This window comes from Capricornis sumatraensis, chromosome 19 (assembly GCF_032405125.1).
Source record: "Capricornis sumatraensis isolate serow.1 chromosome 19, serow.2, whole genome shotgun sequence".
Classification (NCBI taxonomy): Eukaryota; Metazoa; Chordata; class Mammalia; order Artiodactyla; family Bovidae; genus Capricornis; species Capricornis sumatraensis.
The window spans coordinates 27,260,785-27,279,535 of NC_091087.1; the positions used below are offsets into that span (position 1 = coordinate 27,260,785).

The 18,751-nt window shown below is 51.3% G+C and overlaps 1 protein-coding gene and 1 pseudogene across 1 annotated transcript; one reads left to right on the plus strand and one right to left on the minus strand.

The window, feature by feature from the left end:
• Positions 1-830: 830 nt before the first annotated feature.
• Positions 831-18,007, minus strand: IDH2 (isocitrate dehydrogenase (NADP(+)) 2). The gene is made up of 11 exons (XM_068990942.1): positions 17,818-18,007; positions 9,565-9,656; positions 6,870-7,035; positions 6,241-6,401; positions 6,006-6,149; positions 5,021-5,157; positions 4,675-4,826; positions 2,256-2,368; positions 1,986-2,083; positions 1,819-1,911; positions 831-1,215 (listed from the first exon to the last, which is right to left on the minus strand). Exons 1-11 carry the CDS (start codon positions 17,930-17,932, stop codon positions 1,128-1,130), a joined length of 1,359 nt encoding a protein of 452 aa, XP_068847043.1. The 5' UTR covers positions 17,933-18,007; the 3' UTR covers positions 831-1,127.
• The window catches only part of LOC138094932 (acireductone dioxygenase-like), a 32,992-nt pseudogene continuing 32,202 nt past the window's right edge, over positions 17,962-18,751 (plus strand).

The following is an 18,751-nucleotide window of genomic DNA, read 5'->3' on the forward strand; positions in this document are numbered from 1 at the left end:
AAAGCACAGCCCTTTAAATTGGACCTGTTTAGCTGTATTGCTTGCTTGCTTGCTTGCTTGCCAAGTTGCTTCAGTCCAACTCTTTCTGACCCTATGAACTGTAACCTGCCAGGCTCCTCTGTCAGTGGGACTTTCCAGGCAAGAATACTGAAGGTTGCCACGCCCTCCTTCAGGGGATCTTCCTGACCCAGGGATCGAACCACATCTCTCACATCTCCTGCAGTGGCAGGTAGGTTCTTTACCACTAGCATGTGTAACAACTCTAGAATCTTAGTGTTCTAGTTTTGCCAAAGAATAGTGAAGAGGAGCCCAAGTCTGGGATTCAGTGGCCTGGACCAACCACACGGGAGCCCCACACACACTCCCAGGCTCAAGCTCTAAGCAGCTGTGAGCAAGAAAACTGAGGCGGTTGCTTTGTGGGACCTGTTTTGAGCACTGAGAAACAGGCAAATCAAGAGGTCTGCAGACATTTAGAAGGTTAAAACCAACAATAACAAAATATTGTTGGTTAAAACCAACAATAACAACAACAACGAAACAAAAAAATATAACCAGAATCAACTGGGAAGTGATTACTCTCAAAAAGAAGAGGATATAGAAACCAGAACATGCTGGGAAATCCCAGTGAACACCCCCGCAAGACCTGCTGCCCGGTCACCCTCACCCCCTCACCTGGCCCCTTGACCACAGAGGCCTGCGGCAGCCTGGGCATCCCAGTCTGCCCCTGCTGGAATCCACCAGCCCTTTGAAGGCGTCTGCCCCTTCAGCCCTGGCTGCCTCCTTCCCCTCAGGGACAAACACAGCAGACCTGTTTTGTGAAGAACTTTTTAGTAGCTAAATATGGCACCATGTGTCCCGAGGGCAATATAAATTACAGTATGCAAAACATACCACCGGCTGAGGTAAAACACACTGTTCCTGCCTCATGTCACCATGAGGGGAAACACACAGATACTTTTAAAAACTTCTTATAAAAAAAAAAACGTCCCCTAGAAAGGCCTCCTAACAGGGGCTAAGAGGCTCACCCTCCACCGCGGGGCGTGTCGGTCGGGGGGGGCAGGGGGACCCCTGGCTGCCCACTCGCCTCCGGCCCGGCCAGCTTGGCAGCTGGCAGCAACCCTGGCCCGCTACTGCTGGCCCAGAGCTTTGTCCAGGTTGCTCTTGATGGTGTCCAGGAAGTCCGAGGTGTTCAGGAAGTGTTCGTTCAGCTTCACGCTGTCAAGAGAGCACGTGCATGTGCGGGTGGTTCTGGCAGACACCCACCCCGCCTCCCCCAGCCACCGCCCAATCCAGGGCAGCATCCAGACAGTAGGCCTCTCGTGCAGTTGTGCAGAGGACTACAGACCAGAGGCTACCTGGAGCCCACTGTCAAGAGGCCACAGCGGGACTTCCCTGGTGGTGCAGTGGTTAAGAATCCTGCAGTGCCTGCAGGGGGTGCAGGTTCGATCCCTGGTCAGGGAGCTAAGATCCTCCATACAGCATGGTGTGGGCAAAAAAGAGGGGGGAGGGGCCACAGCAAACTCAGCAGGAACCCAGCGAGGCCTGGCTTTGCTTTTCCAGATTACAACAGGCAGCTCAGTAAAGCTCTTCTGAGAGAAGCCGGGAGGTGGTTGCGGCAGGGGTTGGAAGGTTCTGAGCAGCTGGCCTAGGGATAGGGACCCATTCACTGGGCCTGGTGTGGGGAGGCTAGCCCCAGCCATCACTCAGGGCCGTGGACTTGTCCTGTCCCCTGGCAGCCAAGCTGACTTAGGAAGAAGCCTCTACAAGGGACCCTGAGCCCCCGGAAGCCCAGACCGGCCTTGACCGCAGACCACTCACTTGCTGAGGCCATGGATGCAGCCCGCCAGGTCCTTGGTCATAGCTCCGCTCTCCACTGTCTCGACACATACCTTCTCCAGGGTCTGGGAGAACCTGCAGGGCACAGGGCAGAGTGAGACCCCAGCTGCATGGAGCCGGGGCCCGGAACCTGCCCAGAACCAGCTCACCTGATGAGGTCCTGGTTCCCGTCCAACTTGCCCCGGTGTTCTAGGCCACGTGTCCAGGCAAAGATGCTGGCGATGGGGTTGGTGCTGGTCGGCCGGCCCTGGGGGAAGAGGTCGCAGGGGGATGAAGAGCCAAGCAGCCAATGAAAAGGCCCCTTGGACACAGCTGTCCCCTCTAGACTGACAGGACCAGGCCCATGCTCCCAGCCCTCAGGGCCGGTGGGCTCGGGCTCCGGGGATAGAAGGGCACGCGGCCACTGCCCTGGCACTCACCTTCTGGTGCTCCCGATAGTGGCGGGTAACTGTGCCATGAGCAGCCTCAGCTTCAATGGTCTTCCCATCTGGGCAGACCAGCACGGACGTCATCAGACCAAGGGAGCCAAAGCCTGGAGAGCAGGAAGACCCCCCTCAGTGCCAGCACCTCTCCTCAGGCACTGGTGTTGGGTCTCCAGGGCCCAGCATAGGGCAGGTGGCACTCAGAGGTGGTTCTCATCCACCTGCTGGCATACATCCACATCCCCTACCTCCGGATGCTCCAGAATCTATGGCCCCCCAGGGCACCCTGGCAGGTGACCAAGAGGCTCATTCAAGCAGGAAGAATAAAGCCTGCAGGCAGCTATTTCACAGTCATCACTTTATCTGCTCTTTTGAGTATGTGTGTGTTAGTCGCTCAGTTGTGTCTGACTCTTCGCAACCCCACAGACTGTAGCCTGCCAGGCTCCTCTCTCCATGGAATTCTCCAGGCAAGAATACTGGAATGGGTTGCCATGCCCTCCTCCAGGGGATCTTGCCAACCTAGGGATCAAACCTAGGTCTTCCAAATTGCAGGCAGATTCTTTACTGTTTGAGCTACCCAGGAAGCTCTCTACTCTTTTAGGCCACTTGAAAGTTTTACGATTTGGGACATCCCTGGTGGTCCAGTGGATAAAACTCATTACTCCCAAAGCAGGGGGCATAGGTTCGATCCCTGGTCAGGGACCTAGATCCCACATGATGAAACTAAAAATCCCAAAGGGCGGCAACAAAGATCAAAGATCCTTATGCCACAACAAAGACCTGGCACAGTCAAATAAACAATAAATATTTAAAAATTTAAAAGAGCTTTGTGATCTACTTCCAAATTTTTTCAAATCCAGATGTCAGCGTTTACTATGGTCAAAGGTCTCCTGGGCTTCAAAAGCACCCCACAGCACCATAATAAGAACTGTAAATGCCCAAGAAAGAAAAAGTGGGAACTTCTAGGGGGAAATTATTTGCCTGAGAATTTTTGCTGCTGGGGCAGAGAAAGGGGGATCCCTTCTCCATTTTCACCTGGGACCTTCACACTCACTAGTCCTTACACACTTCATGCCTTTCTCTTGTGTGCTAGGGCTTGTCATCCTTCCATCCTAGATAGGAATTGTTCTAGTGAGAGGATCACACTGAACTTTTCAAAACGAAGGCAAAGGTTTTTATGAAGCATGGCGACCCTCTGCCTTTTCACTGCAGCCTTGCATGGGCTTCATTTTTTCCTTATGGGAGCTAGACCTCAGCCCGCTCGCTCACTGAGCCTGGTTTCTCTTCCACTCCCTATGCATACATGTTGCCTCTTCCCACTATCTTTCTTGCTCTCAGTCCCAATAAGATGAATGTATCTGTGCGTGCTCAATTGTATCTGACTGTCTGTGACCCCATGAACTGGAGCCTAGGCTCCTCTGCCATGGGATTCTCAGGCAAGAATACTGAAGTGAGTTGACATTTCCTTCTCCAGAGGATCTTCTTGGACCAGGGATCGAACCATCGTCTCCTGCATCGGCAGGCAGATTCTTTACCACTGAATCACCTGGGAAGCCCCTCGTTCCCATTACAACTGAGTTATTTCTTTCTGTTCCTCCCTAATGGCTTTCTGCTGCAACTCAGCTTGTCTTTTAGGATGCTCTAGGGCTGGGGGGTTTGCCATCATCCCCCAATATTCTCCTATATCCGAAAGGTTTACTGTGCAAAACAAATTCTTTGCAATTTAAAGAGCATCTGGTTGTACTGGGTTGGCTAAAAACCTGGCCAAAGATGTTACAGAAAAACATGAACAAACTTTTCAGTCAACCGAATACTTACTCCCGTTTTTCTGCTAGAGCCAAACCTCATCCAAATCTGGAGCCAAGCAGAGTCACCTGGCCCTTCCATGTGCTGTGCTGTGCTAAGTCACTTCAGCTGTGTCTGACTCCTTGTGACCCCATGGACTGTAGCCCACCAGGCTCCTCTGTCCATGGGATTCTCCAGGCAAGAATACTGGAGTGGGCTGCCATGCCCTCCTCCAGGGGATCTTCCCAACCTGTGTCTCTTGAGTCTCCTGCATGGACAGGAACATCTCCTGCATGGACAGGCCCTTTCACGAATGGGAACAACCTCAGAGCTAACAAGCCTGGTCTTCAGGACCTAAATTGCTATGTACTACTTCCTCTGGAACGGCAGCCTTAGCAATACCCCAGTCCAAACATAACAGATGGCCCTTCCTCACTCAGACACCAGAGAGGCCCTGGTGCATGTGTCTACAGCAGACCCTGCAATGAGCAGGCAACCCTCAGTCCTGCTGCTCCACTGGAGCAGTTTCCTCCCAAAAGGATGTGCAAACCAGCGCCCCCACTCCCAGCCAACCCTCTCTCCCAGCAAGGGAAAACTGACGGTCCACCCCCCATCCCTGCGGGGAGCGCACCCTGGGCCAGGATGTCCGACTGCACGTCTCCGTCATAGTTCTTGCAGGCCCACACAAAGCCGCCCGAAGACTTGAGGACCTGAGCCACCATGTCATCAATGAGCCGGTGCTCGTACCAGATCTTATGTCTGTCGAACTCGGTCTTGTAGTGCCTGGGAGCAAAGGGGCTTGTGGTGAGGGGAGGGCAGGAGGTTGACAAGCTGGGGAATCCCGCCCTGAGCCTCAGGGCCAAGACAGACATGCTAGGACAGCCTCCCTGTGGGGGGGTGGGGGGGGGGCAAGGCGGAGGGGACCAGGAAGGAGGGTCATGGACTCCCTGGGAAACAGTGAAGGGAGAAGCCATTACTTCTCAAAGATGGCCTGGAAGATGTCCTTGAAGCGCCCGTCGTAGGCTTTCAGGATGGTGTTCTTGGTGCTCATGTAGAGAGGCCACTTCTTCTGGATGGCATACTGGAAGCAGCTATGTGCAAAACCTGAGATGGACTGCAGGGAGAGAAAGGTCTCTGGAGCGGTCCCCCAGGGCAGGCCCAGCCCTGGGAACAGCATTCCCCTCCCCGCACTCGACCCAGGCAGTCAGGGTTTACCCAGCCCCTCTGGAGTGAGGATTCCATGGACAGAGGAGCCTGGCGGGCTACAGACACGGAGAGTTAGACACGACTGAGCGACGAACATTTTTTCTTTTCCTGGAGTGAGCATCTGCTGTTGCTGCTGGCCCAGCACCCTGCTCCCAATTTCTGGGAGAAAGCAGATGCCCAGTTTTACCTGGGAAAGCTATCCCCTTCCCCATTTCTTAAACCGTATGGCTAGGGTGGGGCCATGCCCTCAGCCCACCTGCTTGTCTCTCTTATGTCCTGGGTTTATCCAATCAGAGCCCTTCCTCCCCTGGGCCTTCATGATTGGCTGGGAGATAGCCATGTGACCCAAGCCATCTACTTTTGCTGGAACCAGGAGCCAAAAAGGCTCTTTTCTGCCAGGATAGCCAGGCTGGCAGGGATAAGCCCGGAGCCAGTATTGGCCATTTCTTCACGGCCTAAGAATGAGGCCAACCACAGAGGAAAAGAAAGCCAAGAAATGGGGGTAGGGAGGGAAAGAAGCACTCACCCAGTTTGCTGTAAACCAAGAGCTGACAACCAGTATGCCCCAAGATGCACCCAAGAATGAGCACAGGATGTTAGGCATACCATAGGACCCCCTGAACACATTTAAAGATGCATTTGCTCTCAGGCCTCAGACCTTGAGGCCACCGACACAGGAAGAGTCAGAACCACCAACCCGATGGGGCCGGAGTCAGAGACATGGGTGGGGGAGGGAGCCCAGGAGCCACTGCTCACCTCATCCGTGTTGTACATGCCCATGCCCACGCCACCAGCGGGAAAGTTGTACACCTCCCATTCCTTAGGGCCACTGCCATCCTTCGGGGTGAAGACCACCTTGAATGTGCCAGCCCGGTCAACCACAAAGTCTGTGGCCTTGTACTGCAGAGACGAAAAGATGGCTCAGCCCCAGGGCTCCAGCTAGGGGCGGGGTGTCCCAGGCCCTCGCAGCCCCACTCCCACCGGGGCCAACCTGGTCGCCGTGGGCATGCCTGCCAATGGTGATGGGCTTGGTCCAGCCAGGGACGAGACGCGGGATGTTCTTACAGATGATGGGCTCCCGGAAGACAGTTCCCCCGAGGATGTTCCGGATGGTTCCATTGGGGCTCTTCCACATCTTCTTCAGCTTGAACTCTATGAGGACAAAGATGAAGCGGCCCCACTGCAGCCCAAACCTTCAGACCAGGATCTGAACCCTAAGCAAGAATGTAGCTAGAAGGGGCTCCTCAAAACCACCCTGGGGAAGCAGTGGAGTCAAGAGTGGCGCTCCTGAATCAGATTTCTTAGCTCCAAGATCCAGCTGTGCCCCCTCAGGCAAGTGCCCATAAAATGAAACTGTTGATAAAACGCCTGGTCTTTGGGTTGCTGTGAGACTTCAATGCACGTTGTGTGTAAAGTGCCCAGAACAGTGGCTGGCACGTGGTAAGCACTCTGTCAGCCGATACACTGCCGCGGCACACTGGGCAGAGCTCAGTCTGATGAACCTGGCAACACCCAGCCTCAGTTCAGACGCTGTGCTTCCAGCCCCACCCGCCAGGCTGAGCCGAAATTCCTGAGACGGCGACCCTCTGACTCCTGGTCCCCACCCCCACCCCCTCGCACCTTCCACACGGGCCTCGTCGGGGGTGATGGTGGCACACTTCACAGCCACGCTGTACTTCTGGGTGGCCAGCGCGGAGTCGATGGTGACCTGATCATTGGTCTGGTCACGGTTCGGGAGCCCCAAGTCGAAATACTTGAGCTGGACGTCCACGTGGGGCAGGATGAGCTAGAAACAGACGGCCGGGGCCAGGCATCAGCCCAGACTGACTGGGATTCAGGGGCATCTAGGTTCACCCCATCTGGGAGGGGAAGAGGAAAGACCTCTGGAGGGCTGGCCAAAGCTGGCAGGAAGCTGGGGCTCTGGAGAGAGGCTGGCAGATCAGGCTGCAGCCCCTTGGAGGGCTCTTCCTCAGCGAGGATCACATAAAACACCACCGATCCCCCACCGTGGCCCATCAACTCAGCCAAACCCCACTCCAAACACATCTAGAGTTCTCTGAACAGTGGGTTCCCTCTCCTCCCCCATTCAGAAGCGGCAATTCTCAACCTTGTTCTTGGGGACAGACACACAAGGCGGGAGTCTTCACATGGACCGTGTGTTCCCCCAGGCAGACCCAGCCCACAGAGACTCTGGAGAAGTCAAGCAGCCACCCTGGGAACCACCTGCAGTGGTGGCTCAAACACATCACTGTCCCCAACAGACACCATGCCACAACTCACAATGACATCCCCGGACCACTAAGGAAAGGTTCATGATCCCTGATCATCTTTCACTCCCTCAAGGGAGTGCATCGGAATGCAGCGGATCAAGACAACATACTCAACTGTACTTCATAGAAAATAAATTAAAAACAAAAAAGAAATTCCTGAAGGATAAGTCAACTTGTGCCAGCTCTCTGAAGGGAGATAAATATTCAATCTGCAACACAGATTGAATTCCTCCACTGTGTTTCTTGTATTTCCTGTATCTGTATATATGTTAATTAATCTGAAGAATAAAACAAAAGCTTCAGTTCAGTTCAGTCGCTCAGTCGTGTCTGACTCTTTGCGACCCCATGAATCGCAGCACACCAGGCCCCCCTGTCCATCACCATCTCCCGGAGTTCACTCAGACTCACGTCCATCGAGTCAGTGATGCCATCCAGCCATCTCATCCTCTGTCGTCCCCTTCTCCTCCTGCCCCCAATCCCTCCCAGCATCAGAGTCTTTTCCAATGAGTCAACTCTTTGCATGAGGTGGCCAAAGTACTGGAGTTTCAGCTTCAGCATCATTCCTTCCAAAGAAATCCCAGGGCTGATCTCCTTCAGAATGGACTGGTTGGATCTCCTTGCAGTCCAAGGGACTCTCAAGAGTCTTCTCCAACACCACAGTTCAAAAGCATCAATTCTTTGGCACTCAGCTTTCTTCACAGTCCAACTCTCACATCCATACATGACCACTGGAAAAACCATAGCCTTGACTAGACGGACCTTTGTTGGCAAAGTAATGTCTCTGCTTTTGAATATACTATCTAGGTTGGTCATAACTATTCTTCCAAGGAGTGTCTTTTAATTTCATGGCTGCAGTCACCATCTGCAGTGATTTTGGAGCCCCAAAAAATAAAGTCTCCACTGTTTCCCCATCTATTTGCCATGAAGTGATGGGACCAGATGCCATGATCTTTGTTTTCTGAATGTTGAGCTTTAAGCCAGCTTTTTCACTCTCCACTTTCACTTTCATCAAGAGGCTTTTTAGTTCCTCTTCACTTTCTGCCATAAGGGTGGTGTCATCTGCATATCTGAGGTTATTGATATTTCTCCCGGCAATCTTGATTCCAGCCAAGCGTTTCTCATGATGTACTCTGCATAAAAGTTAAATAAGCAGGGTGACAATATACAGCCTTGACATACTCCTTTTCCTATTTGGAACCAGTCTGTTGTTCCATGTCCAGTACTAACTGTTGCTTCCTGGCCTGCATACAGATTTCTCAAGAGGCAGGTCAGGTGGTCTGGTATTCCCATCTCTTTCAGAATTTTCCACAGTTTATTGTGATCCACACAATCAAAGGCTTTGGCATAGTCAATAAAGCAGAAATAGAAAGATGTCCTTTTCATTATAGGGAACTGGAATGCAAAAGTAGGAAGTCAAGAAACACCTGGAGTAACAAAAGCTTAATTCAGCCAAAAAAAAAGACATGATATGTGATTATGTTTAATCACATTCTTTAAAATGCTTTAAACTTGGTACAAGACAAAGATGGCTGAGGACAGTCCCATGCCTGACCTAAGTCCATGCACCACAACTATTGAGCCTGCAACACAGCTAAAGTCCATAGGCCGAAAGGAAAAACTCTCCCATGATACAATGAAGACCTGACACAGCCAAATAAATAAGTATTTAAAAAAATAATAAGAGCAGGGACTCCCCTGGTGATCCAGTGGTTGAGAACCTGCCTTCCAAATTAGAGGATGTGGGTTCAATCCCTGGTCTGGGAAATAAGATCCCACAGGCTGTGGAACTGAGCCCGAGAGCCACAGCTGAGACCCAATGCAGCCAAATAAATAAATATTTTAAAAATAAATACAATAACAAGGCCCATGAGTGGTCTGGACATGACAGGAGGGTGAGCAGAAGGAGACAAACAGGGTTGCTCCTGCCCACCAGGGTGATGGATGAATCCCGGGGACCTGAAGCAGGGCTCAGGAGACGGGAGCTGGGACTGATCACTGAGCCCAGCCGGCCACGTGCAAGGCCACCCACTTTGGGAGGGAACTACCTTCTCCTTGATGAACTGCCAGATAATACGGGTCATCTCATCGCCGTCCATCTCCACCACTGGCTTCGCCACCTTGATCCTCTTGTCGGCATCTAGAACCAGACACACGCACAGCATATCACAGCCACGAGACGAGGTTGGCGGGAGAGCTCTTCTCCTCCTGGCCAGATCCACCCTTCACCACGCAGGGAGGAGTGTCAGCCAGGTCCCACTGCCCAGCATTCATTCCCCCTCCTGCAGAAGCAGCAAGTGAATTATGTGCAGCTGATGACTCACTCTCCAAAGATGTGCAAACAGATTTTTTTTTTTTTTAATCTAAAAAGGAAGAAAAATGAGACCCAGGGAGCATGGCTTGTGTCAGGGTCAGGATAGATCCCAGGGCCTTGGCTCAAGCATAGCCTCTGGATGCCCCTGTGGGCCAGATGGAGAGAAGCAGAAAGCAAACACAGGCTCCAAATATTTCTTCCCCCAGGGAACAAGATGGAACACGGCTGGCACCGCTCCAGCTCTTCCCAAGGTGCAGTGGGTACTTTGGACCTTCACCAAGTCTGGTCTAAAGCAGGAGCGGCCCTGTAGAAACCTGTTGGACCTGTTGGGCTGTTGTAGAGCTAGCTCGCTTAATTTTCAGATGGATCTTCTATGAGTTAATGTGATGAGAGCCAATCAATTTCTTTTAATGTACTTGTTGTTCAGTCGCTCAGTCATGTCCAACACTTTGGGACCCCATGGACTGTTGCCTGCCAGGCTCCTTTGTCCATGCATGGAATTCTCCAGGCAAGAATACTGGAACAGGTTGCCATTTCCTTCTCCAGAGGCTCTTCCTGACCCAGGGATCAAACCCATGTCTCTTTCTTGGCAGGTGGAACCTTCACCTCTGAGCTACCAGGGGAAGACCTTTAAATGAACTAAAGCTACCAAAATCTGAATCCCTAAGGAGAGCTCCATTTGGGGCCAGTCCTAAAGGTTTTGGCCTCAGCCTGGGCTCCACTCAAGCTCTGAGCTTCAGGCACAGCAGCCTGTGGACAGCACACCTCAGTGGGGGAGTTCAATGTCAAGACCACAGCAGGCAGCCCTCCCAGCTGTGTATGCAAATGTCAAACCCTCAGAGACCACAGGGCCCGCTTATTTACAACCAGGTGTCAAGGGTAAATGGCCTTTCCTGAAACACCTCAACACACAGTGCCTATCCTTAAAGAGTGAGTATGGAAAGGAAAACTGACTCAGATAGTAAAAAATCCACCTGTCATGCAAGAGACCGAGGTTCGATCCCTGGGTTGGGAAGATCCCCTGGAGAAGGGAAAGGCAACCCACTCCAGTATCTTTGCATGGAGAATCCCATAGACAGAAGAACCTGGTGAGCTACAGTCCATGGCGTCACAAAGAGTCAGACACGACTGAGCGACTAACCTTATCACTATCACCATTGATAACAGAGAGAGCAAGAGGCATTATTATCAAAGTCAAGTGTCAGCCTTCCTCAAAGCAACTGCCCAAAGGAGCTGGGAACAGGGATCGGAGGTGTGAGCCACAGCAGCCGAGGCTCATTTTGTTTGTGGGGTGGGTCTTCTTGTTTGTTTGTGGGGTGGGTCATTTTGTAGTGGGTCTTTTTTTTTTTTTTTTAATGCCGTTTGGTGACCAAGGCTTAAAAAACAGGCCCTTTCAACAACAACAACAAACCTGATTAATAAAGCGGCAAAGGACTTGAATAGCTATTTCTCAAAAAAACATCAATAAGCTCATAAAAATATGTTCAACATCACTACTCATTAGGAAAATGCAAACCAAAACCACAATGAGATACCACCTCACACCCCTTAAGATAGCTACTATCAAAACAAAAACAAAAGCCATAAAGTAACAAGTGTTGATGAGGATGTAAAGAAATTGGAACCCGGGTACATTGCTAGTGAGAATGTAAAATGGTGGGGCCACTATGGGAAGACAGTATGACGCTTCCTCAAAAAATGTTTTAAAATAACTAAAAGCTGGGTCTCAAAAAGTTATCTGTATAAACATGTTCACAACAGAATTATTCACAATAGCCAAGAGGTGGAAGCAACCCAAGTGTCCAGCAACAGATGAATGGAGAAATAAAGTGTGATATGAACGTTCAAGAGGAGAAAAGAATCCTTTGGAAACTAATCCAGGATGTTTAAGAAAAAACTTTCCGCCAAAAAGGTAAACTATGTTCATGACTCTGAGTTTTTTCCAAAACTGGGCCCCACACCACTTAAACATGGATGTACTTGCTTTCAAACTAAAAAAGGAAGCGCTTCCAAGTTTCAGGGATGGATCTGGCCCTACCTCAACAGCCTTTGCCACTTGTTCTTTTGTTTCGAATTCCACAATGGTAAATTCCCTTTGGATCGGACTTACAATGTGGTGTTCTTATAGAAACAACATCACCACCTTTCCCAAATACTTATTTGTTTTTGAGAAGAAGATCTTTAATTTTAAAAGCTTCTCTATTAGAATGGATAAAGAAGATGTGGTACGTATATGCAATGGAATATTACTCGGCCATTAAAAAAATGAAATAATGCCATCTGCAGCAACAGGGATGGACCTAGACAGCGTCATACTGGGTGAAGCAAGTCAGACAGAGAAAGAAAAACATCGTATGACATCCCTTATATGTGGAATCTAAATGACACTGTCAATCGGCTATATCCCAACACAAAATAAAAAGTTTAAAAAAAGTTTTTCTTATTTTATTTCTAACTACATGCATTATTACTTTTGGAAATTACAATGCAGCTAGTAACAGAGACTTACCTAACCCATTAAGTCAAACTGGGGACCTCATAACTGTAACACCTACAACAGTTCTCCATAAGCATATGACAAAGCCTTATATGCCTGCTCCTATGGAAACTTTATGTATTACTCAAAGACTTTTTCAGTCCAGCCATGACTAACATTTTTGGGAAGTAACTTATAATAAACTAGAAACAGTATTGAGTATGTAAGGATTTAATAACTATATCACCTAAGCTTTTCACAATTCCTATACCTGACTCAGAAGAACAATAAATTTTAATCTGAATATTTTTAAAAATGTGCCGTATACAGACAATGAAAGCCTATTCAGCCTTGAAAAGGAAGGAATGCTGACACGTGCTAAACAAGGAAAAAAACTGAGGACATTCTGCTAAGTGAAACAAGACAGTCACACAAAACACAAATATTGTCCGATTCTACTTACATGAGGTACCTAGAGTGGTCAGAATTTTAGAAACAGAAAGTAGAATGGTGGTTACCAGGGGCTGGGGGGCAGGAAAGGAAGCAGAGTTGTTTAATGGGTACCGAGTTTCAGTTTTGCAACATGAAAAAGCTGTGCAGACTGCTGAACAACAAGGTGGATATATTTTATGCCGCTGAACTGCACACATAAAAATGGTTAAGGTGGAAGTTTTTGTTGTGCAGTTTTACCACCATAAAAAATAAGAAATTTAAAAATGCTTTAATGCCTAATTAAACCAGTTTTTTAAAAAAAAATAACAACAGAAGATTATACATAAAAATCCAGTCCCTCTTATAGAAAGAGTCACTTCATCCCACTGAGCCCCTGCTCACCCACAGCAAGGATGAAGGACAGGTTGATAGAGGTCAGCCTCTCCCTCCATCCCAGCCCTGCCACGTGCGTGCCCTCCAGAGCACCCCAAGGCTTTGGAGTTTGAAAGCTTGCCTATTGTTTAGCCACTATGGTGGAGACAGCCCCACCATCTGCCCCTCTCTGGGAGACAGGTGGTGACAGGTGACCTGAAATCCAAGTAATAGTCACCATGAAAGCTTCAGACGACCTGCTGCACAAATACTGTCCTCTTGGGCCGAGTGTGGGATGGAATTACACCAGTCCCAAGAGGTCCGTTAGGCCAAGTCCCAGCCGGGGAATGGAGTAAGGATTTCAAAACCCAGCCCGGGTTTCAGCATCTACTTGCTGCTCGAGTAAAGAGATCTAGTTTCTGGGCTAAAGGGCCCTCCTAAGACGGGCACCCCCTCGACCCCCTATGTCTATGTAACTGGTTTCACCACATTCCCACTGACGCTCCTGTCAGCAGAGAGACCTAGTAGAATGTGGGAGGAAGCCCCCAATTCCTGAGGGTTCAAGAAGGCTGGGCAGCAATTCCAGAAGAGGCTCTAGCATTTTCTTTGGTGTCATCCTTCACACCTTCCTTTCTCTTGCATCCACGTCCAAACCATCACAAACATTCTACTGGCTCTTCCTACAAAATAAGCCCAGAATCCAACTGCCACCAAGGTCCAAGCAACCCTCCTACCAGGTCCCTGATGCTAGCAACGCTCCTGTTAAAATGTAAATCAAGTTACACTCCTCTCAAAGCCCTGAAAAGCCTCCTCTTTCACTTAGGCCAAAATCCTCCAAAGTGGCCTACAAGCACCCCCCAACCCTGACCTCATCTCCCATATTGCACTCTGAGCCAGCCTGACTTTCTGCTTCTCCAACAAGTAAAGGTGCCCTTCTGCATCATGGCCTTGGCATCGACATTCCCTCTTCCCCTGAAGACTAAACAAGCCTGTTTTCATTCCCTTATTCCCTCAGTACAGTGAGTCCCCTACATATGAACCTTCAAGATGCAACCTTTCCAAGATGCGAACATGCATCTGGTTCCAGCAAGGAACCGGAACCCGTGGCACCAGCATCGGGCATGAGTGACACCGCAGCCTGCCCTCCTCTCCTGTTGCTGACGACCCTTCGCTCTACCATCTCCCACCTCCAGCCAGTCACTCCTCGTGCCGCTTCACTCGATGCCAGCACCTGTATGCCAGTGTTGTACTGTACTCCTGTACTTTTCAAGCCACTGTTCTGTACGATTAAAAATGTTTTTATTTTTTTATGGACTATTTATGTGAGAAGTATTATAAGCCGATTACAGTACAGTACTAAATAGCCCATTGTGTTAGCTGGGTATCTAAGCTAACTTTGTCGGACTTACGAACAAATGGGTCTAAGGAAGGTACTCTCCGAACAGAACTAGGTGGTATGTAGGGGACTTACTCTCCTTCATTCACTGGGGTCTTATCCGGCAGCCCTACCCAAACCTTCACCCGTATCTTTCTGCCTTGTTTGTTCTCCTTGGCTCTTGTCACCGTACATCACACTAGCCAACTTCTACCTTGCCTACTGTCCTTCCTCATGTTAGAATTTAAGCTCCATAAGGGCAGAAATATTCGTCCCTTATGTCCAGCTCTGTCCCCAGAGTGTCCCTGGCACAGTGCCTGGCACAGAGTAGAAGCACAATATTTGCTGAAGTCCATGAATGAATGTCAAGCTACGGTCAGTTCAGTCTGGTCAGGGCTGCCCTGTCATAACCTACCCTTTGGATAGAAAGTTACTCCACTCCCTCCCCCATCCCGGGATGCATTACCACACAGAGGCCGGTGAGTTCTCACCACGAAATGGCACCAGACCATCACGAATGTACTTGGGTGGCCAGGTAATGGGCTGGAGTAGCTCACAATTTATCGTGTTAGTATTTGCCATCTGTTGGCATTTTAAACATGGGTTTACAGAAGTGTAAACTCCAGAGCAAATCACAAGGCTGACTTCCAGTAATCAGAGAGCAATTTCCAACACCCCATCCTGGAATCAGTAAAAGAGGCCACAGCTTTCCATAAAGGATCTGGGGGACAGGGCCCAGGCCCTTCCAGAAGTTTTTCTTTAAAACCTGCAGGGCCAAAACATGACCACACAGAACACCCTGGATGGGGTATGTGCATGCTAAGTCACTACAGTGTGTCCAACTCTTTGCACCCTCATGGATGTCAGGTTCCTCTGTCCATGGGATTCTCCAGGCAAGAATACTGGAGTGGGTTGCCATGCCCTCGTCCAGGGGATCTTCCCGACTCAGGGACTCAACCTGCGTCTCTTATGTCTCCTGCATTGACAGACGGTTTCTTTACCCCTAGCGCCACATCTGCGGAGAAGGCAATGGCACCCCACTCCAGTACTCTTGCCTGGAAAATCCCATGGATGGAGGAACCTGGTGGGCTGCAGTCCATGGGGTCGCTAAGAGTCGGACACGAATGAAGCGACTTAGCAGCAGCAGCAGCTCCACATCTGATGGGGTAGCTATGGTCTTATCTGATGCAGCTGAAACAAGGCTCGGTGGAGAACACATAAGAACACTACTGATAGGTCTGCACAACTTCGAACAATCGTTAAATAATTTCCTCTGAAATCTAAAAGGGCAAACAAGTCACCAAGATCTGAAGCAGGTCACAGAGATCTGAAGAGTTGAGGAACAGGGGGGTGAGGAAATTAAGAAGTTCCCAGGCTAGGAGCTAAAGAATGCCAGATAAAGATCCGGCTGAGCGGTTGAGAAGCACCCACCCTCACTTCCCCAGGCTAACTTATCAGAACCACCACCAGCAGTCGCAGGAGGCCTGTGAGTCGCAAAACTAGAAAGAGACACGTGTGGGAATTACCCGGCAGCAAAAACACAAGAGTATTTTAGCCAAAGCATATTCTTTTCTTGTCATCAAGGAGAATGCCAAGTATTCTGTCTCCAGCAGCATTGCCAAGTAACAAGCTAGCAGAGGTCACAACTGTACGGTCGCATGCATGTCCAACTCAATCAATAACCAAACCCTTCTTAGGGGCTTCTGAAAGGACCTGCCACTGGCTGCTCTTTTTATGTGTTACTAAAATTCAGGCCCCCCAAAGGGGCTCTGTTTTCTTGTTTATGTGGGGTTTTTTTTTATTTTATTTTTTACCATATGTGCAGAAGAAAAAATAAAAGGGAGAAGTGGAGAATGTATCTAACTCCTGCCATATTTTGCTGAAGGTGGTGTCATATGGGAAACTTTGTCTGGGGTCTGGGGACCCATGGAACCTTGAGTTGCAGGGCTGGCTCCTTAAAGACAAATTCCATGAGTATACAAAAACAGAAATGTCCCTTTCTCCTTGAAAGGAGAGGGAGGGTGCTGGGGCCTTTCTAGGTTCTGGTCAGCTGCTCCCACACTAGGTTAAAGATTACCTACTCCAGCAGTAAAACCAAGTTGCCTGGGCCCCACCCCCTTGTCATCACTCCAAGGGGCTGCCTGCAGGCCAGGCAGTAGAGGGGTTTCCATGGCAACAGGCAGTAGTCAGGACCCACATTGTTTCTTGCCTTTTGCAGCCTGCGAAGGAGAGCCAGGGGGCAGACCAATGTCAGAGGGGCAAGCCTGCCTCGGTAATGGAAGTTCAGGCGGCTGCTGCTGCTGCTAAGTCACTTCAGTCGTGTCCGACTCTGTGAGACCCCACAGACGGCAGCCCACCAGGCTCCCCCGTCCTTGGACGCCCTGCTTATTACCCTGCTTATCAAGACTACTTTCGTTTCGGGACTTCCTTGGTGGTCCAGCGGCTAAGACTCCGTGCTCCAAATACAGGAGGCCCGAGTTCGATCCCGGATAAGGGAACTAGATCCTTATCGAAACGAAGACCTGGCACGGCCAAAAAAAGACCTTCGGCACGTCTGTCCGAAGCAGTGGACTAAGGGTACCACAGAAGTTATGACGCACGATTTGGGAAAGTGACATTTTGGCTCGGTTGCCAGGTCTCCTGGTCGGGTGAGCTGGGCAGGGCCCAGGAGTGGCGCGGGAGCCGGCTGGCGAGAAGAGGCTGGTCAAGCCAAGGACAGGCCCCAGGATGGAGCTTCAAGTGCGTCGATAAGGAGAACGGGGGCGTCCAAACAAAGCGAAAATAAAAAGGACGCTCCTCCAGCTGTAGCCTAAAAGGCTCCAAAAATAGCTGACAAGCGCCTGACAGCGAGCAGGGATTACCTAGCGCCCAGGGTGAGAAGGAAGGGGAAGTGGCTGCCTCCTCCCTCCCCTCCTTTGTCTGATCAGGGACCGCGCCGCGACCCTCCCTCTCGCTGGGGAGCGGGCGAGGCGCTCCGGCACCCACTCGGTTGCTTTGTCTCCCTCCAGGAGCGCAGGGCGGGCAGGATACCCTCTGAGCCCGGGATACCCCCAGAACCCCCCTGTGGGAAAATCTGGGGGCACAGGGCTGCAAGGGCCGAGATCGCCCGGGCCACCAGTTGCCACCTTTCTTCAAGTCCCCACCCCTGCGACTGGCACGGCCTGGAAGGTGGGGCAGGGGAGCAAGCCCCAGTGCGCCGGCTCTTTGTGTGCCCTACCCGCCGTCCCTGGCCCGCGGGCGTCCCGGGTCGCGCTTGCTGGTCCCCGCCCGGAAGGCCGCCACGTCGCGGTGCCGGGCGCGCACCCCGCCCGGACCCTCCTCGTGGCACTCACAGTGGCGCCGTGGCTGCTCTTGCAAGTTGGGGGCTGTCAAGGCTGCTGGCGCCCAGGCCGACCCGGAGCCAGAGGCTCTGCAGAGCGAGCGTACGACCCGCAGGTAACCAGCCATCCCTAGCGACTGGGCGGTCGGACTGGCGGATGAGCGAGCGAAGGAACCCGGGTAGGCGAGATCCGAGCGCCGGCGGCTGCCTGGTGGCGGGCTGCGGAGGCCTGCGAAGCGCGGGCCGCGCGGGCAGGGCCGGGGCGGGGCTGCGGGGGCAGCCACCCTATTGGGCCTCACCGGGAGGAGGCGGAGTCCGGCGGGGGGGACTCCTCCCCCGGCCCTGCACCAGCCGAGGCTCCGCCCCCACACCCAGCCCGAGGTTCGCTGGGCACCGGAGGAGGCTCGGCTCCACTGGAGCGAGAGGCGAGTGAGACCGTGATCCGTCTACAGGTAAAGGCCAGACCTTGGAACACGCTGAGACCGACTGGCACCCGGGAGCAGGGGATGGGAGCTGGAGGACTGGGGGAGCCGTTAGCGAGGAATAACTCTCATTCCAGGATGCCCTATTTAAACCAGAGTGTCAATTGCTGACGCATCAGCTTAAGCCCAAAAAGGCAAATTTGAACGAACAGCTGCACCCTTCGCATTGGCTGGGCTGAAATTTCCGGGCGCATTAACCAGTGCGGGTTCCGCGTTTTTGAACTAAGATCATGGCCACCTCGTGTCTTCTCGGATTCGCTCCCAGATCCTCCTACGCCTTAGGTAGACTGACCCGACTCAAGAACTGGAGTCCCACTGCTTCAGCAGGTCAAGCTGCTAGTCCTCGAAGTCATTCAGCATAGCCAGAGTCTGTACCCTCCCTTCCGAGAGGGGAGCGGTAACAGTAACAGGGCTGCCAGAAGCCTTGGGTGAAAAAACATATGCTAAAGCCTTGACACACCCTGT